The sequence below is a fragment of the Schistocerca serialis genome, chromosome 1 (assembly GCF_023864345.2).
Source record: "Schistocerca serialis cubense isolate TAMUIC-IGC-003099 chromosome 1, iqSchSeri2.2, whole genome shotgun sequence".
Classification (NCBI taxonomy): Eukaryota; Metazoa; Arthropoda; class Insecta; order Orthoptera; family Acrididae; genus Schistocerca; species Schistocerca serialis.
The window spans coordinates 752,206,697-752,228,871 of record NC_064638.1 but is presented as its reverse complement, the minus strand read 5'-3'; the positions used below and the strand labels follow the sequence as shown (position 1 = coordinate 752,228,871).

Genomic DNA, 22,175 nt, shown 5'->3' with positions numbered 1-22,175 from the left:
ACCGAGCGGTTCTAGGTGCTGCAGTCTGGAACCGTGCGACCGCTACGGTCGTAGGTTCAAATCCTGCCTCGGGCACGGATGTGTGTGATGTCCTAAAGTTAGTTAGGTTTAAGTAGTTCTAAGTCTAGGGGACTGATGTTGAACCATTTTTTGGGCATTGATTTAAATTAACAGGGAAAGCTGAAAATTTGTTCGATCGGTATTCGAACCCGGGTCTCCTGCTTACCAGGCAGATGCTCTGACCACTAAGCCATCCGGACACAGAGATCATCCCAGCTGTGTGGATTACGCCAGCACGCCTCCCATCACGCCCAAATTCTTAACATACCCACAGATTATTAATGTAGTGCCTCTGCCCATTATTCTCATTACTCGTGGCATACGTAATATTCATTCCATTCGACGGATCTTTCTTATATTTTGCCGTCTTTGACAGAAGTACAGTGTCTTAGGAAAACATTGAAGTTTTTATTAATCTGGCACTTTAATTCTTTTTCCAAATGTCACCATGATTTTTTTATTGCTCGCTCAATGCACAAATTGAATAAAATGTAGCATAGATTATAATTCTTTGTCCCTCCTTTCTCAATTACTGCATTATTTTCACATTCCTTGCTTCTTATGTATTTTTTGCAGTGCTGTTACGCCGCCATGGTTCTCTAATTTTTTCAAGAAATTATTAATTCATGAACTGGAATAACTTGTTATAACCAGAATGCACTTTATGTAAACTTGTACGTAGGAGACGGTTGCGTAAGTCAAACGGAAATGTGATAAGAAAGTCGAAGGAGAAGATAACGAATGCTGGAGGCTCTATGTTGGTGTTCTACGCATTCACCTGCTTCCTGTGAATGATACATATTGCGCGTAGTGGATGTTGCTCCGTACTGTGACATTCTTCGTATTCCATTCGCGGCTGGAGGGAAAAGATCAGTTCCCTCCATCCTGTGCGAACTGGCATTAAATTTAAACTTTATATTGCCCATCTCGATACTTAGATACTTCGAGGCCTGAGGAATATCTGCAATTTACTTCCTGGAAACTGGTTCCTGAAGTAATCTGTCTTCGCCAGTGATTAATTAGCCGGCCGTTGTGGCCGAGCCGTTCTAGGCGCTTCAGTCTGGAACCGCGCGACCGCTACGGTCGCAGGTTCGAATCCGGTTTCGGGCATGGATGTGTGTGACGTCCTTAGGTTAGTTAGGTTTAAGTAGTTCTAAGTACTAGGGGACTGATGACCACAGTGTCCCATAGTGCTCAGAGCCAGTGATTAGTTGACTTTTTCGACTGTGTGCCAGGTGAGGTTATTCAGTATTTCTGTAACTGTTTCGGCAATCCTTTCATGCTCCCGTTCTTTGCGTAGTTCAGTGTCACCTGTTCCGCCATCCTATCGATCCCACACGCTCGAGCGGTGTCCTTCATCGTTTCAGACATACGACTCTGGAACAGACTACCTTGTACCTTGCGTCCCTAAAACCGCTGTGCATCCAAGTAGAGATTGAAACTTTATCTGTTACCATTGGCGTAGCTTTCCTCTCAGCATATCCCAACTGTTTTTTCTTCTGTCCAAAAGTTAAACAGTTTCTCTATCCTATTATCAACACTATCCATGTTTTTCTCATCCTATCTATTTGTTTTCTTATTTCTATCTCATCTGGTATACTTTACTTTCCCTAATATTTCGCACTCTTGCTCTGACAATTCAACTTCTTTTCTACCTTTGATTCCTTCAGCACTGCTGTCCTGTTAGACATCACTACTGACGTTCGACAAGAAGAAGATGAAGAAACTGTTTATAAACATTTAGTATGATATAACATACCAGTCGCAGTTTTGTTGGAGACAGTGTCGCGGCATTATTTTCGTGAGGGTTAGAGAGACGACAAAATGGACAGACAAAAAAAAATCAACAATGGCGGAAGGACATTTCAACATGTCTTCGCCTGCTGTAGACTACTGTTTTATGGATGAATAACTTCGACGTATGTGTATTTCTTAAGTGACACATGTTCAAGAGACCAGTGCCGAGACAGCTCGAGTTCTTCTAGCAGACAAGTATCTTCACTTGCCTCGTGTGTACGAATTAGAGAGACTGTTCAACATATCTCATCGTTAGCGGTTGTGAACTTCTGACACAGGTTCAATTTGAACGGTTTTATGCCTTTATCTTAAAACTAATGCTAAATAAGGCATATAAGTAAAGGAATAGAGTACAGCAGTGTTTGTAATTGCCAGCTTTGTGCCCTCATCTTCCACCTCTCCACTTTCAGGTAACGGAAATGAGATGGTAATAATAGATTCGAAAAAACCGTTACTTAAATTTGTTTTATTAAGTCATAGTTTCACCAGCGAGGCTACAAATTTCCTATTATATTATTGCCTACCATACACCACGTCTGAGTAGAAATACTTGATAAAATTGCGGCGTGGTATCTGACCTGTGCTAGCATGATTCTGCCGTTCTGAATACCACTTCTCGTTTTCTAATCGACATGCGCTCTCATTTCCTAAAACCGCTGTTCGCGTTTTCAGCTAATACTTATCGAGTTGTGACTTCGATGCCTAGCTGACGCAATAAATTCATTATCCTGTGTGCTATAGTATAAGATTAAAATTTTATCTTAATTACAGTACGCGCAAGGATCTTCCTGTGCAGTCATCAGACCGTTTCCGAAAAGTTTGGGAGCTTAACAAAAGCTCCAGTAATTAATTTTCAGGTATTTTTAACTACTGGTAAAAACATGGATAAGAGTCTGTTTCCACTTGGCATTAATTATACCCAAGTATGTAAATAAATCAAAGCAGACAAGTTTCTATGGTGATTCTAAAAATCTCTCTCTGTGTGTGTGCGTGTGTGTGTCTGTGCGTGTGCGTGTGTGTGGCTGTGCGTGCGTGTGTAGGAGAGAGCGAGAGAGAGAGAACGCATGATGAGGGACTTAGCAGTAAGCATATTCATCTTTTAAATTGAACATACTTAACTTGCGGGTCGTTTCTTCTCTTGTACAAAAACCTCATGACATATCGCTATTAATTCCTCTTCCATGAGGCCGTTAGTTAAGACTTTTGTTAAGGAGCTAATGAATATATCTTCCGTTGACTGTGGAGTTCATCCATCGTTTGTGCAGAAAACGACGCTGTCGATAACCGTGTTTTTTTTTCTGATTTATGAAAGAAGATTCTAGTTACACAGATAGGAAATAGGGAGGGAATGGGAATATTTCTTGTTCGACGAAGGATCTAGACCAATGCTTACGGGATCCACGTCATAGGGACGAGGTATTCTACCCTGACTTTCAGGAGCCACTAGCAGTAGAAAACTTTCCATCGAAAGCCATAAATTTGAGTGTTGACGACATAAATAAGCGAGGCCAACGCCTCCTTCACAGGATGTTGCGTTCGCTCTTCTCTACGTTGTAGCAAGCGCCAAATCTTACTGTCCATAAAACTTGTCAAGTGACTATCAGTTTCCACGATTTTAGTGAATTATTTAGTGTTTCCAACAGAAAAGCTACTACTGCGCGAAATTCGCAGCAGGTCGAGCGATTTGTAGCTGCAGTAGGTAAAAAATATTTACACACACCACAACAGAAGCTTCATGTATGTGAACCTTGAATATCGGCATACTACTTACAACTGAGCCGAAGTGTTGTTGCCTTCAGCAGATCCTGAGATAATGCTAACCAAACCTTGAGTAGCCCACGTTTACTGCTCGTCGAATTTAGCCGTTTTGCGAATGCTCCAGAAAGGCTTGACAACTAAGCTGTGAATAGGTTTTCCACCACCTATGCATTTAGACCTTGAGTGCGATTAGACACACAGAGAGCAGGAAATGAAAGCATAATCCTCTCGAAATTATAACAACGTTATTTCGTTCACTATTATCGACGTTTTTCGAAAAAATATAAATGTGTCGTTAACGATCTAATAATAACAGTGCACCAGTTATGTTTTTTCATAGATACCACGACGCGTTTCTCGTTTTCAGATGCAACTATTAACTTTGCTGTTGTGTGTAACATCTGTGTGCATTCTGCTCTTCTTGCCCTCGTCCATGGTTTCATGGTGTTGGGCCTCCTCCATCGCTCAGAAATTCACACACACTCAAACATGTTTTGATGTTTTACATGTTTTTATTTCACTTAGACAGAGTGAGTGACTGTTTGCGTGTACATTTCTGCACAATTGGGGAAAAAACCGCAGTAGACCAACGAAGGGCAAGACAAGAGGAACAAACAACATGCAGACATCACTTGTAAATAGCCGCTCCTGTTCAATTTTGGAACACAACCTACGACCACCTTAGAGACAGAGGTGATGACACTTTCTGCAGGACCTGACCATCATTTTGCAGGACAATGCTCAAACATGTACAGTGCAAGCTGTTACTGATTTGTTTGACTGGTGGGGCTGCTAAGTGCTATACCACCTTCTGCACTCCCATGACTTAAGCCTCCATGAGCTCAACTCAATTTCCAAACTGAAGGAAACACTTCACGGCATTCGCTTCAGAACTGTCACAAATTCGTCGGGCAATAAACCGCGCCGCTCGAACTGTCAACACAACTAGTTCTGCTAAGAGTATCCTACGACATTCACACCGCTGGCAACAGGTTATGCACAATGCTGGTGACTACTTTGAAGGTCAGTAAAACTCTGAAACACACATGTATTTTGTACGAGTTGTAAATAAATAGTTGCCACTATTTAAGTTCCAACTCTCGTATTGGAGAACTGTCTCTGACATGGGGTACTGAGTAGATAAGATGGGTTGCTGATGCAACTGCTTGGATCTGAAGATGATCCTGAGTGATCGAAATATGTAATCTAATTAAAACGTGCAGCTGATACTCAACAATAGATAATTCTTACCTTAAATATCAATAAGGTTGCTGACTCACGACACGAATATGTCGACTATACGGTTGTGGAAATGTTTACGTCACCAACAGGTAGGAGAGGTTTATTCGAACAGAACCTTTTCTATGAACACTGACAACCTTTTCCTTCATTTCCTAGTTAAAAAAAAAAGCACTACATGGGCATTCCTCTGTAACAGAAATAAATTTCTAAATTTTACTCCAGTGCTACATATCAAGAGAAAAAACAGTCCATTTCCGTCTAAACTCATTCAAGATATCTTTAAACGCTTTTAGTAAACAAAAAATTGTTATAAGTACAGTGTGGATCACAATTCATAGCGAAAACTGACGAGTGTGCAAACACGCAATAGCAGAAACATTTCACTGCTCATGGGTCCACAAAACGAACCGTTTGCGTTACAATTGCGAGTGTGTGGTCTGAGCCGTCACTGATTTCAATATGAAATATTGTTCTATTTAGTACAAACGTATTTGAAACGCACATTTTTCGATAAAGCCCCATCTCACTGGGCTTAAATTTCGCTCATGGCGTAGATCACATTTTACAACGTAGTGGAATGTGGTACACGCCTCATGAGATACAGGCTATTTTGTTGCCGCTGTAAGACTGCACGTACCGCGCCAATATGGTCTGAGATGGATAGGTCCAAACACAACCTGTACCTTGGCGTCAGATGTCAGCGGACCACAATCTTCTAGAGTTTCTTGTCTAGTGTCGGTCACAAAAGTGAGGTGTACAACACTCCCGTCGATACGGATGAGGAAGTGGAACTGCAGATTTTACAGTCTTGTTAAGATATGAAAGATGATCCGGGGTATTTAAAAGACGGGTACAGTATTGTCTCCTAATATGAAGACGACACGAGAAACACCTCCTTTAATAAGAGGGAGTGTACAATAATTTGTAACATGTAACGTGGTGAAGTAGTATTTTTTTTTAAGGCAGGCCTCGGGTGAATTGTGAGATCATATATGGGGACTTATTCGAAAATACATTTGGACTAACCAGCACAATGTTTCATACCGAAGTCAGCGGTGGCTTGAAACTTTTAGCACAGGGCAGGAGCGGAGCAGGTAGAGGAACTATGGATCAAGTTTAAAGGAACAATTGATCCTGCACTGGCCAGATATGTGCCCAGTAGAACAGTTCACAATGGTAGGCACCCTCCACGGCATACGGTCAGTCTAAAGAATAGGTTTTACGCCTAGGAGTATAGAAAGATGCTAAATGGAACCCATTGGCTGTCAAGGCAGCAGTGTATGAAGCCTTCAGTGGCTGCCGTAACGGAATATTGTCAAATGTTGTTTCACAAAACCCGAAGAAATTATGGTTGTATGTTAAGACTGTTAAGAACAAAGTTAGCGTCAAAATCACTCGTGGGTGAGGCAGAAACTGCAACTGAGTATGACAAACCAAATCAGAAATCCAGAATGAGATTTTCACTCTGCAGCGGAGTGTGCGCTGATATGAAACTTCCTGGCAGATTAAAACTGTGTGTCCGACCGAGACTCGAACTCGGGACCTTTGCCTTTCGCGGGCAAAGGTCCCGAGTTCGAGTCTCGGTCGGGCACACAGTTTTAATCTGCCAGGAAGTTTCAAATCAGAAATGCTTACCCCCGTTTTCAAAAATTTCTGTACAAAGGAAACCCCAGGAGTGTTGCCCCAATTTAATCCTTGTATCATTGAAAAGATGAGTAAAGTAAGTCTACCACCGTTGGCGTTGAGAAACAGCTGAAATCATTAAAACTGAGCAAAGCACCAGCACCCATTGGATCTCGTCAGATTCTACAATGAATTTGCGACAGAGTTAGCCCCTATAATCTATCGTAGATCCCTCGAAGAAACAACTGTGCCCCCTAGTTGGAAGAAACAACAGATCTCACCCATTTACAAGAAAGGTAGTAGAAGTGATTCACAAAACTACCGTACAATATCCTTGACAGCGATTTGTTTTAGAATCTTAGAATATATTCTGAGTTAATGTGGTGCCTCGAACAGAATGGCCTCTTCCATGCCAACCAGCATGGATTCCGTAAACATCGATCATGCGAAACCCAACTCGCCCTTTTCTCACGTGACATACTGAAAGCTTTGGATCAAGGCAGTCAGCTGGATGCAGTGCTTCTTGGTTTCCGTATAGTATTTGACTCAGTATCACGCCTATGCTCACTGTCAAAAGCACGGTCGTATGGGACATAAAGTGAAATTTGTGACAGAGTGACCATTTCTTGGGAGGGAGGATGCAGCAAGTTATCTTGGATGGAGTCATAGTCAGGTGTAGAAGTAACTGTGGCCTTGCGGACAATAGTAATAGCAACCTCAGAATTTTTGCAGATAATGCAGTCATCTATAACGAAGTACTGTCTGAAAGAAGCTGAGTAAGTATTCAGTCAAATCTTGAAGATTTCAAAGGTGTGCAAAAACTGGCAACTCGCTTCAAAGTTCAGAAATGTAAGACTGTTCATTTCACAAAACGAAAAAACATAGTATTCTATGACTACGACATTAGTGAGTCACAGTAGGAATCGGTTAACTCGAACAAATACCTGGCTGTAATACCATGTGGCGATACGAATTGGAATGAGCATATAGGCTCAGTCGTGGGTAAAGCAGATGCAAGACTTTGGTTTATTGGTAGAATACTGGGGAAATACAGTCAATCTACAAAGGAGATAGCTTACGAATCACTCGCCCAACCGGTTAGAGAATTTTGCTCAAATGTGTGGCACTCTAACCGAATAGGACAAAACGGGATATCAAACGTAGGGTATACAGAGAAAGGCAGCACGAATGGTCACAAATTTGTTTGATCCTTAGGAGTGTCTCATAGAGATGCTGAAACAACTGGGCTGGAAGACTCTCGAAGATAAACGTAAACTATCCCGAGAAAGCCTACTTGGAAAGTTTCGAGAACCGGCTTTAAATGATTCTAGGACTATACTGCAAGCCCCTACAAATCGCTCCAGTAGGGATCGTGAGGACAAGATTACGATAATTACAACACGCACGGAGTCATTCAAACAATCATTCTTCTTGAGCTCCATTCTTGGATGCAATTGCAAAAAGAAAACCCTGATAACGGGTACAGTTGGATGTGCCTCTCGCAGTGGTTTGCATAGTGTGTGTGTGTGTCTGTGTGTGTGTCTGTGTGTGTGTGTGTGTGTGTGTGTGTTTGGAGATTAAGGGCGCTTAACGCCGAGTTTATCAACGCCCTTACACACATTGAAAGAAACGAATGTGCGTAAAATGACTAAAACAGTCACCCAGTGAGGAAGAAACCTGTAAGGTTACACTCTTTCACTCACTTCCCCTCACTAGCGATGACCCACACAATCACTCTAGATGTAGATGAAACACACATCCACAGTTACCTCGCAAACGGCACATTTGCTGCCCTAAGTTACTAGAACGCTGTCGCTTCTACAAGTATTATCGTATACTTTCACCCCTGTCAGTTTTCGCTACTAATTGTTTTCACCCTGAGTACAAAATTTGCACCTTGTTGCCTGTGATGCCCCCCTCAGCTTGCCGCCCCAAAAGGCCACTTGGGCCTTTAACCTTTCCCCCTAGGCTTAAACCAAGTAGAATTTTATTTGGAAGTCCGTTAGAAATAAATGGCTTTGAGAACTCATTTCTGCAGTGTCCTTCGGGTATAGAAAATGGCTGCAAGGAAAATCGATTGAAGTGTGGTACTTCGAGAAGCTGCGGCGTACAAAGAAACATTCGTTGTCTGGAAAGTGTCGAGAGTGTATTAGTAGCACAGTCCAAAATATCTGCCTTTGTACGAAGATACTCAACAAGTTATCTCTAAGTGTAATCGCGAGTACGAATCTCATGAATTTCATTCACAATGCGCACGTAAAAACATAAGAGGAAATGTTTTAGTACTGTCTTAAGAGATCATAGGGACAGTCATGAGAGAAAGAGCAGGGGTTGCTGGGATCTTTTTGTTTGCGTCTGATAAGAAAATAGCAAATTTTCATGTCATTTTTTCAGAGGGAATGTTTTCGAAATCGACACTCCGCATTTCAAAATTTAGCAGCTCCGTCCGAAACAAAGTTAACTTCGACCGTAGACATGTTTTGTTTACCGTCAACACATTTGTGACATCGAGGCCTCTGCTATACCACCTTTGGTGTGTTAATTAGATATCTCGAATACAAATAATTTTATTGTGATTTTTTTAAGAATATTAACGTCGTTTGTTCTACAGTTTTGCGTGTCATTAATATCTGTGAATTCTCAAAGAAAATACAGTTAGACTGTGAAGATACAGTGTCTTTTCCTACATAGACCAAGAGGAATGAGACGAGATTCCTGACTAGGACGTACTGTGTTAAAAAACTTTGTTTAATTGCCTTAAGGATTAGTTTCAGCAAAATGATGATTTACAGCAGACTGATAACATTGCCCTTTTAGAACTGGGCACACAAAGTGTCCTCCTCATTCGAAGTTTCACCATAATGATAATGCATGAGGTGTCAAGTGTGTGTAAAATATCTACAGTACAGTAACTTGTAAAATATTCGCAGGGATATAAAATACGAAAGCGTACGAAAATCGAAACATATTTACTAGTAACTTTTTCTGTTGCCAAGAAGTACCTCATTTCGTTCTGGACTTGTAATATCGCTGATGGTTTCAGATGTTTCACCATAGCACCTGGATAAGCGATGGAGAGTGTTCCGCGTAGGTGTAAAAGCTGAAGTTTATTTTAAGATATTTGTGTACGACTCTAGTGTTCTATTACGCGAGTAGAAAATTAATAAAAAGTGTCCATCGTGTCATTTGGTCTTTTTTTGATTAACTATGTTGCGTCGGTTGATACTCTCTGTGCTGATCCGTAATGCCCTATCATGAAGCAAGGCCAGTATGGAAGTGACCAATAATGTGAAAGGCACAGTCGTAAGAGCTGAAGTTGATTGTTGATTTTTTAATTTTAGGAAATTTCACTCTACGGTACTCTCACTACGCGATAGAAAGGCTTATATGTTTGTGTTAATGGCAAAGACGTACAGTGCACGCTCATTTCCTGATGCCTCGGCGTCATAGCGAGCAGCTTTGGGCTACTAGTGTTATGCTCCATCGTTAAGTAGCAAACAAGACTGTGTGCAGTAGCGAGCGTAGTTGAATACTGTGTTTTATTTTGCTATGGTGTGTCAAGTTTTCTCATGGTAAAATGAATTTTCTTAATTGGTCCATAGTGGGCATTACCTGCGTCTCATTATCGGTGAGGAAAGATTCCTGTTCATAGTGAGGCCTGCTTTTGTAGATGCTCATTATTAAGCACAAATATGCCGTAGAAGTGCGCTGTTAGGATAAGACCTGCTGTTTCACACCCCCCTCTCCCCGTGTCACTGTATTTACGAGGCGGAGAATACTCCTCTTCGCTAAAATCAGACAGTAGTTCCATTCATTATAGGGTATAGATGTTCGCTTATCTTACATTCCAGCATTGTATTCACACTTTCCACCATTTAGTTGAGCCATATACATAAGAAGCGTAGTCATAGAATTTTAACTATCACTTCGAAAAAACTAAGGTTACATAATTTTTTGTTTGCCGGTTGGCTATAGATCTACTTGTATATGCATACATACCTTGCAAACCACTCTGAACTCGTCTCCAAGGGCTGTTGTGGCGGAATGGACAGGTGTTAGTGTTTCCTAGACCGTACAGAAAGGTGTCATTGACACGGATCAAGATATAGACGTAAAAGACTACGATTGTACAATAGCCAGTGATCACTGTTCTATCGAGCAAGAACAACATTCAGATGAACTTTAGCACAATTTTGATGTGGATCGGCCTGTCTCCCCAACAAAATACTTAGTTTTTGTTAAAATCAAATGTGTTTTGAGTGGTGATTAAGAAAAATGTAGATCCCAATACTGAATGTCAATTTTGTTGACTTTTTATACGTATTGAGTGGAATCTTTATGTGAATTTAGTTTTATGGAAATGTAGTTGCAACAAAGATAATACAATTTTTCGGAATGAAAAATTCTGTTTTCTAACAGTCCATTCACGTGTACTATTTTTTAAAAAAACTCGAAAATGTATGTAATTTTTTATGATAAATAGTTAAATGCTGCAGGCTTTATTTCGTGCAATAAAATAAACAAACTTCATTTAGACAACACGTATAATGTCGGTTTAAACGTAGGGAACCCAGAGGCCCACCTCGCAGTAGACGTTACAGAAACGTCACCCCGTGAGTTACGGCTAAATGCCTCCCTGTGTGCTGAAATTAGCCAAATCTTCTCTTCGCGATCCCTACGTGAGCGATACGGAAGAGGATTCAGAGTATCTTCAGGTGATAAAATTGAATGTCGTAGTGGTGATTCATTTACAGTAGCGGCGGAAATGTTGCAGCCGTGTCAGGTTAATCCAGATGACTAAAGCACTCTTCGACAGCAGCGCGGACATGTTGCAACTGTGTCAGACCAATCCATTAGACTTCTTTAGCCGGCTGCATTGGCCTGACACAGCTGGCGACAGTTATGCTCCTCCCGAAAATGAATTATACCCGTTAATCTACCGTGTCAGCGGACTGCGCCGGGAAGTTTTTTCTCTTCTAGCGGCGTACTACGGTGCAATGGCGCGGAGATTTCACTGTGTTAAGCGTGCAGACATATTAAATAAAAAAATTAATGGCTTAACTCTATTTTTCCGAGGTCTTCATCAAAAGCGTGTGAGTAGCCTTCGTACATACTGATAGTGGCATAATCTCGGCGGCTTGCCATTCAAACGGCCACAACAACAGCACGACACTCCTCACATTCAGTATTTCTTGTCAGACCTACAATAGTGTTAAATCTCTGTATTTGTCTCGCACAGTTCTGAATTCTGATATTTAGTGGAAGAAAGAAAGGTCATAGTTAAGTTAAATAATGTTAATGCTCGGATTTTAGTGATTAACAAAGTTGCAAAAAATGCGTTAGCCTCTGTTTCGTGAAGCACTTGTCACTCACTATTCGTCTGGGTGAAAAGAGGTACGAATACCTTTAATGGATAGAAAGTTACGCAGGGTGGAAAATTTAGCTCTTGCATCCTGCCTGCGTATGTGCGGAAATAAGCACATTCTTTGATGGAAATTTGCCACTCTTTTGTAGCCAAAGTACTATAAACTTGGAAACTGTTGAATAAGAACTAGACAACTAACTACAGTTCCACCATGTAATGCCCACTTAAAGACAAGAAAGATTTCTAACAATATAATCATTATGTAACGAAAGTCATAGTGTAGCAGTTACACAGCTAATAGAGAGTAGGTGAGAATTTCAAGTGAACAACAATAGGAACAAGGCAGAATACGCTGAATCAGACAAAAGTCAATATCATACAAGAAAGTACACAGAAAATTTATTAAAATGAAAAAGTTGAAAATAAGAGAAAAGTGTAACAACAATAACTTACATTGATTACACACCAGGTTTCATCGGTTGTGATTGCTGTTGGCACATAACCAGCTATGGAGAAGAATGTTTCCAGCATTCCAAGCTGGTTCTAAATGTTGGTATTGTTAAAGATATTTATAAGAAATGCAGAGAGAGTTAGTAATAACAATAACAGTATTCTGCAAGTGCCTGTAATGCCGGATAAGATGTACAAAAATGCAGAGTATGTAAGAATGGTGCTGACAGATGATGCCATTTTAACAGAAATGGTTAAAGCTGGAGGTTGAGCAAAACTGAAGGAACACACAAAATGGTTTCCCAGTCAACCCTGGTACAAAGAAATCTAACTCATCAAAACTGGGATACCTTGGAAATTATTTTACTTAATATAAATGACAAATTAAAAAAAAACTGAGTCTACCAGCCCCCTCTGACTAATGTACAACACATCCACTAAAATTATCACCAAGTGCATTGGAAAAGTGATGGTTCATAACCAGGCATGGGAACTATTTGGTTTTAGATGTGGAAATTGTCCACTAGAACCTTTGAAAATTCTGAATAAACTTATAGAACATAGCTGTGACTATGAACTACCACTTTGTCAAAGATTCATAAATTGTTACTCAGTTTTAACAAAATCAGCTCTCAAAGCTTTTGATAAATAAGAGATAGATTCAGCCTATGTTAGAATACTGAAAAATTTTATGTCAATGCTACAGCTCACGTTAGACCTTCATTTTGATTGTGGGAAATTCTGAACTAAAAGAAGAATCGGGCAAGGAGATTCTATATTGTCCAAACTATTTAAGCTGCCTTTGAGGAAGTTTTCAGACCCTAAACCACAAAACACTGCACTAATATAACACGTCTTAAACATCTCTGTTTCAGATAAACTTCAATAATGAAAGCAATAGAAAAGTTTGGAAATCAGTCTAAAATAATATGTAAATAACACATTGAAATGAAAATAGTATGAAGTAGCATTGAAGTTGTGGAATTAGTTGAGTCTTAGCATACAGAGCAGCTGAAGACAGCCAAACATATAAACAGAAAAGGAAAAATGGCTTGACATTTTTTTGGTAAAGTAAATAGAAACTGGAAATATAAATTCTTGATGTGACTCAAATGGAATTTTTGTGATCAGCGTATACAACAGTTTTTTTTCTAAAGGCTTGGATTTTCACTGCAAAGCTGATCGCAAAACTGAGGGTTGGTCAGTGTGCAATAGAGAGATGTATAGAAGGAATTACTGACAAATACAGGAAAAGAAACACACAGACAGTGGCGAGACCAGAGTAGAACAAGTAATCATAACTGAACTGAAAATAAAATGAAAGGGGGGGGGGGGGCATGTAGGAAGGTGAATTGATCGCATAGGAAACAGAGAAGTTCCCAAGAGAGGAAAAAAAGAAATCAATGATATCATTTGAATACATACAGGAGTACGAGGAATGTTTATAGCTGAGGATCATAATATATGGAGACATATCCAGCAACAAATGTCAAATGGTGCATGATGATGCATTGTGATATCGTATGAGTCGAAACAACACATATTAGATAAAAAAAAAAAAGCTCTGTAGGGAATGAAGTCAATCTACAATGGAGATTGCTTGCAAATCATTCATGTAACCAACCTTAGAAGATTGCTAAAATTTGTAGGGTCCATATCAAATACGACTGATGGAGTACATTGAATGTATACAGAAAAGGGCACCAAGGATACACAGGTTTGTTGAACCCATGTGAGACTGCTGCAGAGATGCTGAACAAACTGAAACAGCAGACATTTGAAGATAGATGCAAAATATCTCACAAAAACCTACTTATAAAGATTAAAGTACCGGCTTTAAGTGATTACTCTGCGAATGTACTACAATCCCTGGTGTATCATTCCTGGCCAGCCAGTGTCGCCGTGCGGTTCTAGGTGCTTCAGTCTGGAGCCACATGACCGCTATTGTCGCAGGTTCGAATCCTACCTCGAGCATGAATGAGTGTAATGTCCTGAGGTTGGTTAGGTTTAAGTAGTTCTAAGTCTAGGGGACTGATGACCTCAGATGTTAAGTCCCATAGTGCTCAGAGCCATTTGACCATTTTTTGTATCATTCCTGTAGGGCTTGAGAGGCCAAGTTTAGATTAATTGCGGTGCACACAGACTCATTTAAATATTCATGTTACCCATCCTCAATACATGAATGGAAAGGGTAGAATCCCAAACGACTGGTGCAATGGGAAGTACCATCTGCCATGCACTTCAATGGTTTCCAGAATATGTATGTAGGTGTTGATGCAGACATATAAAAAGAGTTCTAGAACTTACAAATACAGATTTTTTTTTATAAAAATAGCATTCTAATTGGTATGGGATGATTGGAGAATTGAAACCAGATAGGTAATGAAAATGGGGAAGTTAAGATTGTGAAAACTGTGTAGTAATGATTTCTCTCAAGATTTAAACATGTTACCAGCCAGTCCTCTTTATCTTTTCCATCACAAAAATATCATGATTAGTTTTTGGTGAAGACTGCTTTTATTTTTTTGTGTGTGTTTTAGAGAGAGAGAGAGAGAGAGAGAGAGAGAGAGAGATACACTTCGTATCAGTTCTCTATGTAGTTGACACATGCTTCATACTGTTTCAGTGATTAGCACGCCGCTGGGACCTGAGCCAACAACATTGCAGTGTCCATCATGTCACAAGACTGTAACAACTGAGATAAGATACAGAAGCAACACAAAAACACACGTAGTAGCAGTTCTTCTCTTTGTCTTCCTGTAAGTATTTAACGGGCTTACCAGTTTTACTTATTTCAAAATGTAGGATTAGTGTGTCCTGCTTAAAACTGTGCACATCAAAAATTTTATTTATCAGTTATTCTATTAATTAGATTTAAGTCCACATACATTGTGTCCTTTCAGTTACAAGTGATCTGACAACAGTTTACAGAAATAAAGCTGCTGTAGGGCTTAACAGTGACTAGTGCAATAAGTACACATGAGAGGCACTGGATGCTGTGGTACATACAATTTTCCAAGAATACAGGGTGTTACAAAAAGGTATGGCCAAACTTTCAGGAAACATTCCTCACACACAAATAAAGAAAAGATGTTATGTGGACATGTGTCCAGAAACACTTAATTTCCATGTTAGAGCTCATTTTAGTTTTGTCAGTATGTACTATACTTCCTCGATTCACCGCCAGTTGGCCCAGTTGAAGGAAGGTAATGTTGATTTTGGTGCTTGTGTTGACATGCGACTCATTGCTCTACAGTACTAGCATCAAGCACATCAGTACGTAGCATCAACAGGTTAGTGTTCATCACGAACGTGGTTTTGCAGTCAGTGCAATGTTTACAAATGCGGAGTTGGCAGATGCCCATTTGATGTATGGATTAGCACAGGGCAATAGCCGTGGCGCGGTACGTTTGTATTGAGACAGATTTCCAGAACGAAGGTGTCCTGACAGAAAGACGTTCGAAGCAATTGATCAGCGTCTTAGGGAGCATGGAACATTCCAGCCTATGACTCGCGACTGGGGAAGACCTAGAACGACGAGGACACCTGCAATGGACGAGGCAATTCTTCGTGCAGTTGACGATAACCCTATTGTCAGCTTCAGAGAAGTTGCTGCTGTACAAGGTAACGTTGACTACGTCACTGCATGGAGAGTGCTACGGGAGAATCAGTTGTTTCCGTACCATGTACAGCGTGTGCAGGCACTATCAGCAGCTGATTGGCCTCCACGGGTACACTTCTCTTCTGCGAATGGTTCATCCAACAAAGTGTCAATCCTCATTTCAGTGCAAATGTTCTGTTTACGGATGAGGCTTCATTCCAACGTGATCAAATTGTAAATTTTCACAATCAAGATGTGTGCGCTGACGAGAATCCGCACGCAATTGTGCAATCACGTCATCAACACAGATTTTCTGTGAACGTTTGGGCAGGCATTGTTGGTGATGTCTTGATTGGGCCCCCTGTTCTTCCACATACACTCAATGGAGCACATTATCATGATTTCATACGGGATACTCTACCTGTGCTGCTAGAACATGTGCCTTTACAAGTACGACACAACATGTGGTTCATGCACGATGGAGCTCCTGCACATTTCAGTTGAAGTGTTCGTACGCTTCTCAACAACAGATTCGGTGACCGATGGATTGGTAGAGGCGGACCAATTCCATGGCCTCCACGCTCTTCTGACCTCAACCCTCTTGACTTTCATTTATGGGGGCATTTGAAAGCTCTTTGTCTACGCAACCCCGGTACCAAATAGAGACTCTTCGTGCTCGTATTGTGGACGGCTGTGATACAATACGCCATTCTCCAGGGCTGCATCAGCGCATCAGGGATTCCATGCGACGGAGGGTGGATGCATTTATCCTCGCTAACGGAGGACATTTTGAACATTTCCTGTAACAGTGTTTGAAGTCACGCTGGTACATTTTGTTGCTGTGTGTTTCCATTCCATGATTAATGTGATTTGAAGAGAAGTAATAAAATGAGCTCTAACATGGAAAGTAAGCGTTTCTGGACACATGTCCACGTAACATATTTTCTTTCTTTGTGTGTGAGGAATGTTTCCTGAAAGTTTGGCCGCACCTTTTTGTAACACCCTGTATAATAACAGAATTCGGGTATTCATTGTCATATAAAATTCAGTAAATTAAGGTTGCAAAGCCAGAAAATGTGCTTACTCAACAACACACATCACATGACTCTTATCTGTTGTCCCTATTTGTCTATGACTTCCCCCACAACCTTAGACTACGATTTGCACCAGCATATCTGATTCTCAAACGTCGCTTCTGTACATCTCTTTCTGGCCTGTTACATGCTGTGTTAACCTTGCTTCATTGCAGATAATAGACAAAACTATTAAACAATGCAAAATCGAGGATGGAATGTAACAATATCAGAGAAGGAAAGTTGCTACTCACCATATAGCAAAGCCCTGAGTCACGATAGGCACAATAAAAAGATTCATACAATTAAAGCTTTCGGTCATAAGGCCTTTGTCAGCAGTAGATACACATACATGTATACAAAAGCGCTGGCAGGTCGATAGACACACAAACAAACACAAACATACACACAAAATTCAAGCTTTCGCAACAAACTGTTGCCTCATCAGGAAAGAGGGAAGGAGAGGGAAAGACGGAAGGAGGTGGGTTTTAGGGTGAGGGTAAGGAGTCATTCCAATCCTGGGAGCGGAAAGACTTACCTTAGGGGGAAAAAAGGACAGGTATACACTCGCACACACACACATATCCATCCACACATACAGACACAAGCAGACATATTTAAAGACCAAATATGTCTGCTTGTGTCTGTATGTGTGGATGGATATGTGTGTGTGTGCGAGTGTATACCTATCCTTTTTTCCCCCTAAGGTAAGTCTTTCCACTCCCGGGATTGGAATGACTCCTTACCCTCACCCTAAAACCCACCTCCTTCCGTCTTTCCCTCTCCTTCCCTCTTTCCTGATGAGGCAACAGTTTGTTGCAAAAGCTTGAATTTTGTGTGTATGTTTGTGTTTGTTTGTGTGTCTATCGACCTGCCAGCGCTTTCGTTCGGTAAGTCACCTCATCTTTGTTTTTATATATAATTTTTCCCACGTGGAATGTTTCCCTCTATTATATTCATACATGTATACATACATACATGCACACACGCACGCACGTGCACGCCCGCGCACGCAAGTGCAAGCCTGCGCACGCACACGCCCACACACACACACACACACACACACACACACACACACACAAACACACACACGCAGCTCTCTGACACCGTAGATGGGTGTGTGTGTGTGTGTGTGTGTGTGTGTGTGTGTGTGTGTGTGTGTGTTTGTACAATCTTTTTATTGTGCCTATCGCGACTCAGCATCTCCGCTATATGGTGAGCAGCAACTTTCCTTCTCTGGTATTGTTATAGACAAAATTATCTTTGTGATAGCAAAGATATGGTTATTGCAGTTCATATGCAAAAAGTATCGGATATAAATTGAGTAATGTGAGTCATCTTGTTTAGTGTGTGATCATTAATGTCTACTTCAGGCTGTTGTTTCTTGTTTGGAACTGCATAATACGTGTTTCCATGAGATTAAGACTTATTTGCTGTTGGCCTGTACAGCTATCATCAGAGCTGTGCCTGGTAAAAATGAATTAGGCCTTTGGTTCGTATGGTTGTGTCAACAGCAAACTTTAGTTTTTGAACCAACCTTTAAAGTCATTGGCAAATCACTTACATAGTTTAAGAACAGGAGCAGACCTATATGTGATTCTTATTTTCCTCCATTACGAAGTTAGTTTCATTCCTTTCACATGGTATGGCACTGACCCTACCTTCTTTCTGTTATGAACTGGTCTTCATCCACGCAAAAGGGATTCCTTTACAGCTGCAACATTTTAATTTTCCAAGTCTACACAGGCAAATGTTTTGATGAGGTTGCAGAATATCCCAACTGGATAATTTGCCTTATTTAGCTCTTCCAGAACTTTATTTTTGGGTCTTACATGACTTTCTTGTGGAAAATTCTTTATGTAAGTAGAACCTGGGAGACGGTTAACAGTTTCTACTCACAAAAGTGACTCAGTAATTATCATAAATAACTTCCTCAAAGCTATTTTTAAAAAAGACTGGAAGGGTAAAATGCCTCCTTAATTAGGGGACTGTTTTCTGTAGTTACATTCAGAGGAATGTTACTACATCGCATTTAAGTCTGTTAGAAAATATGCCCTGAGTCGGCACTTCATACTTGAACTGAGGACGGGCTTGTTGCATTGCATCAACGGGTTCAAAAATTGTTATTGCAACAATGATAGATTACTACAGATTACAATGGCAACTTAAGGGTAGTCGCGTCATTTAGTGGCTGTAGTAGGATAGAAGATGACTTAGGTAGCTTTTCTATTTGGTGTGATGAATGGCACCTTGCTCTAAATGTAGAAAAATGTAACTTAATGCAGAGAAGTAGGAAAAACAGTCCCATAATGTTTTAATGCAGCATTGATAGTGTGCTGCTTGACACTATTTAGGCGTAACATTGGAAAGTGATGTGAAATGGAATGAGCCCATAAGGACGGTAGTAGGGAAGGTGAATGGTTGAATTCAGTTTATTGAGGGAATTTTAGGAAACTATAGCTCATCTATAAATGAGACCTCTACAGAACGCTGTTGCGACCCATTCTTGAGTACTGATTGAGTGTTTGGGGTCCCTACCAGCTCAGATTAAAGGAAGACATCAAAGCAATTCAGTGACACTTCGCTAGATTTGTTATCAGTAGGTTCAGTCAGCACATGAGTATTGTGGCAATGGTTTGTGAACTCAAATGAGAATCCCTTGAGGGGAAGATGTTCTTTTCACAAAACTTGACTGAGAAAATTTAGAGAACCAGCATTTGAAGCTGACTGCAGAATGGTTCTACTGCTACCAATATACATTTCATGGAAGGTTCATGAAGATAAGAGAAATTAGGGCTCATATGGAGACACATAGATTGTTGTTTTTCCCTTGTTCTATTTGCGAGTGGAACAGGAAAGGAAATGACTAGTAGTGCTACAAGGTACTCTCCCTCATGCACCATATGATGGTGGAGTATGTATATAGATGTAGCAGCAGCACACAGTTTTAATAATCTTCTGAAGACACCACCAGTTTACATTTTTTAGCGGCCTAATTAATTTTGTAATCTGCTTAGACCTGTTTTGTTATTGAAACCCACTTTTGTTGATGAATCATATAGTGCATTTGTATTTGGATGTTTATTGATGAGTGCAGTGTTCATTGACACTGTGAACAGAAGTAAATATTAATTTTGGTACCCAGTTATTTTGTAGGAATTCGATTTCATTAACACTGTTATTTTTCTTGTGTTTGAAAGCGGAAATCTAAGTAACACAGCCAGAGGAGATAAGGAAAAGATGGCAAGAGTACTGTGGCAAACTAATAAATGCAACATATAGTGATGGAAAGATAACAGACGTATGGTGGGGGGGAAATGGACTTGCATAAACAAAAAGATATTAGGATGTTAGAAGTGCAACTAGTGATTAGAAGAATGAAAATGAGAAAGGCACGTGGGATAGATGAAATAACTGTTGGAATGATAAAGGCAGCTAAACCTACTGGATTTCAGTGTTTACATAGCCTGCTAAGATACGTGTAGACTAAAAACTGTGTGCCTGAAGAATTGGCAAATGACCAAAGATTTTTGTGGCAGCATAATTCACCCCTTTCTGTGCCAAAGAATAGTGAAAATCATCCTTTCTTACAGTGTTGTAGCTGTGAACTTCACTGATCTTTTTGAAATGGGATGGGTTATTAATGACAAATTTCATAAGGGAATATATGTATTGTGAAGGTACTGTGAATATTTTGAGTTCCTTAAATAAATGTCTGCAAGGTGATCTTGGGTGGGCTCCAGCTATTATGCTGATTACACGCCTTTGTGCAATGAATACTTTCTCTCTTAATGATGAATTGCCCCAAAATATGATGCCATACAAAAGCAGTGAATAAAAATAGGCATAGTAGGTTAATTTACTGATATGTTTCACCAAAATTTGCAATAACCCTAATAGCATAAGTAGCTGAACCTAACCGTTTCAGCAGATCGTCAATGTGTTTCTTCCAATTAAACTTCTCATCAATGCACACACTCAGAAATTTTGAGTATTCTACCTTAGCAACAGACTTCCATTCATAGTCTCTATTTATCAATTGTGTTATGCCATTTACAGTACGGAATTGTATAAACTGGACATTGGACACAATATTTAGTATGAGGCAATTGATGGAAAGATATTGGGTGTATGGGAAAGATCTGTTGATAACATTCATTGACTTACTGAAAGCATATGATAGTGTCCCCAGAGGAAAGGAGTGAGGAAGTTTGAAGAGAAAGGGAATTGGAAAACTTTTAGAACTAACAATCAAAATTCTTCAAGCATTGTATGATAAAAACTTCAACTGTGTCCAGCGCCAAGTGGGAGAGCTAAATGGTGTAGGAATGTTATGGGGTTGAAACAACAAAGTGTGTTGTCACCATTATTATTTTTAATGATGGTAAATGAAATCATGAAAGAGACAGAAGCATCTCATAGAGATGAAGTTATTGCTATTTGCCATTGATACTGTGTTGTGGGGAATGACCAGGAAGGTTACACAACTACTACTAGATATTAAACAAAAAAAAAAAAAAGACGAAAAACAAAAAAAACAAAAAACAAAAAATCAAGAAATATGGCATGAAATGCAGAACTATGATAGTGACCAAAGGAGACAGAGAAGGGGAAGTGCAAATTTATATTAAAAGTCAGGAAATTGAAACAGCAGACACCTTCAAAAATTTAGGACATTAGATAACGCAGAATGCAAAAATGCAGAATGAATTAGCAAAAGGGCACAAAAGTAAATGTATTTTACCAGTATGCGAGGCCCCTAGTCTGGTGAAGTGAGAGGGGTGGGGGGATGAAGTTAAGGAATTGCTGTAGAAGATGTAATTTATATCCATATTGTCATATACATCAGAGGTCTGTACAGTGACAAGAAGAGAGGAGAGGAGAATCCAAGCCATTGAAATGAAATTCCTACGTAGTAGGTTAGGTGAAACAAGGACAAGCAGAGTGAGAAATGAAGAAGTTGGGAGGAAATTGGAGTAGAAAAACTGAATGATAGAACTGAGATAGTTAACTTGATAAAACCAGTTTAAGAAGAAGGAAGCAGGATTGGAACAAAACTGTTACGGAAGAAGAATGTTTGAAAGGCAGGTGAAATGGAGAAGTACTATAAATGTCCCAGCGTGGCATGATAGTGAAGATGATAACTGTAGGATTTTAAAAAACTGGTGGTAATGGAATGTCAATTTTTGATTAACCTCATCCTCTG

General features: G+C 40.1%; 1 protein-coding gene and 1 non-coding gene across 2 annotated transcripts in view; one reads left to right on the top strand and one right to left on the bottom strand.

Moving 5' to 3' along the window:
- Positions 1 to 22,175, top strand: part of LOC126482090 (lipopolysaccharide-induced tumor necrosis factor-alpha factor homolog) — a 122,731-nt gene that overhangs the window by 86,572 nt on the left and 13,984 nt on the right. Inside the window, exon 3 of the mRNA XM_050106069.1 lies at positions 14,922 to 15,054. Within this exon, the coding sequence (XP_049962026.1) occupies positions 14,922 to 15,054 (133 nt within the window). The remainder of the gene's footprint in view (positions 1 to 14,921; positions 15,055 to 22,175) is intronic.
- Trnat-ggu (transfer RNA threonine (anticodon GGU)) lies at positions 189 to 261 on the bottom strand. The gene has a single exon. It is a non-coding gene; the product is annotated as a tRNA-Thr (tRNA).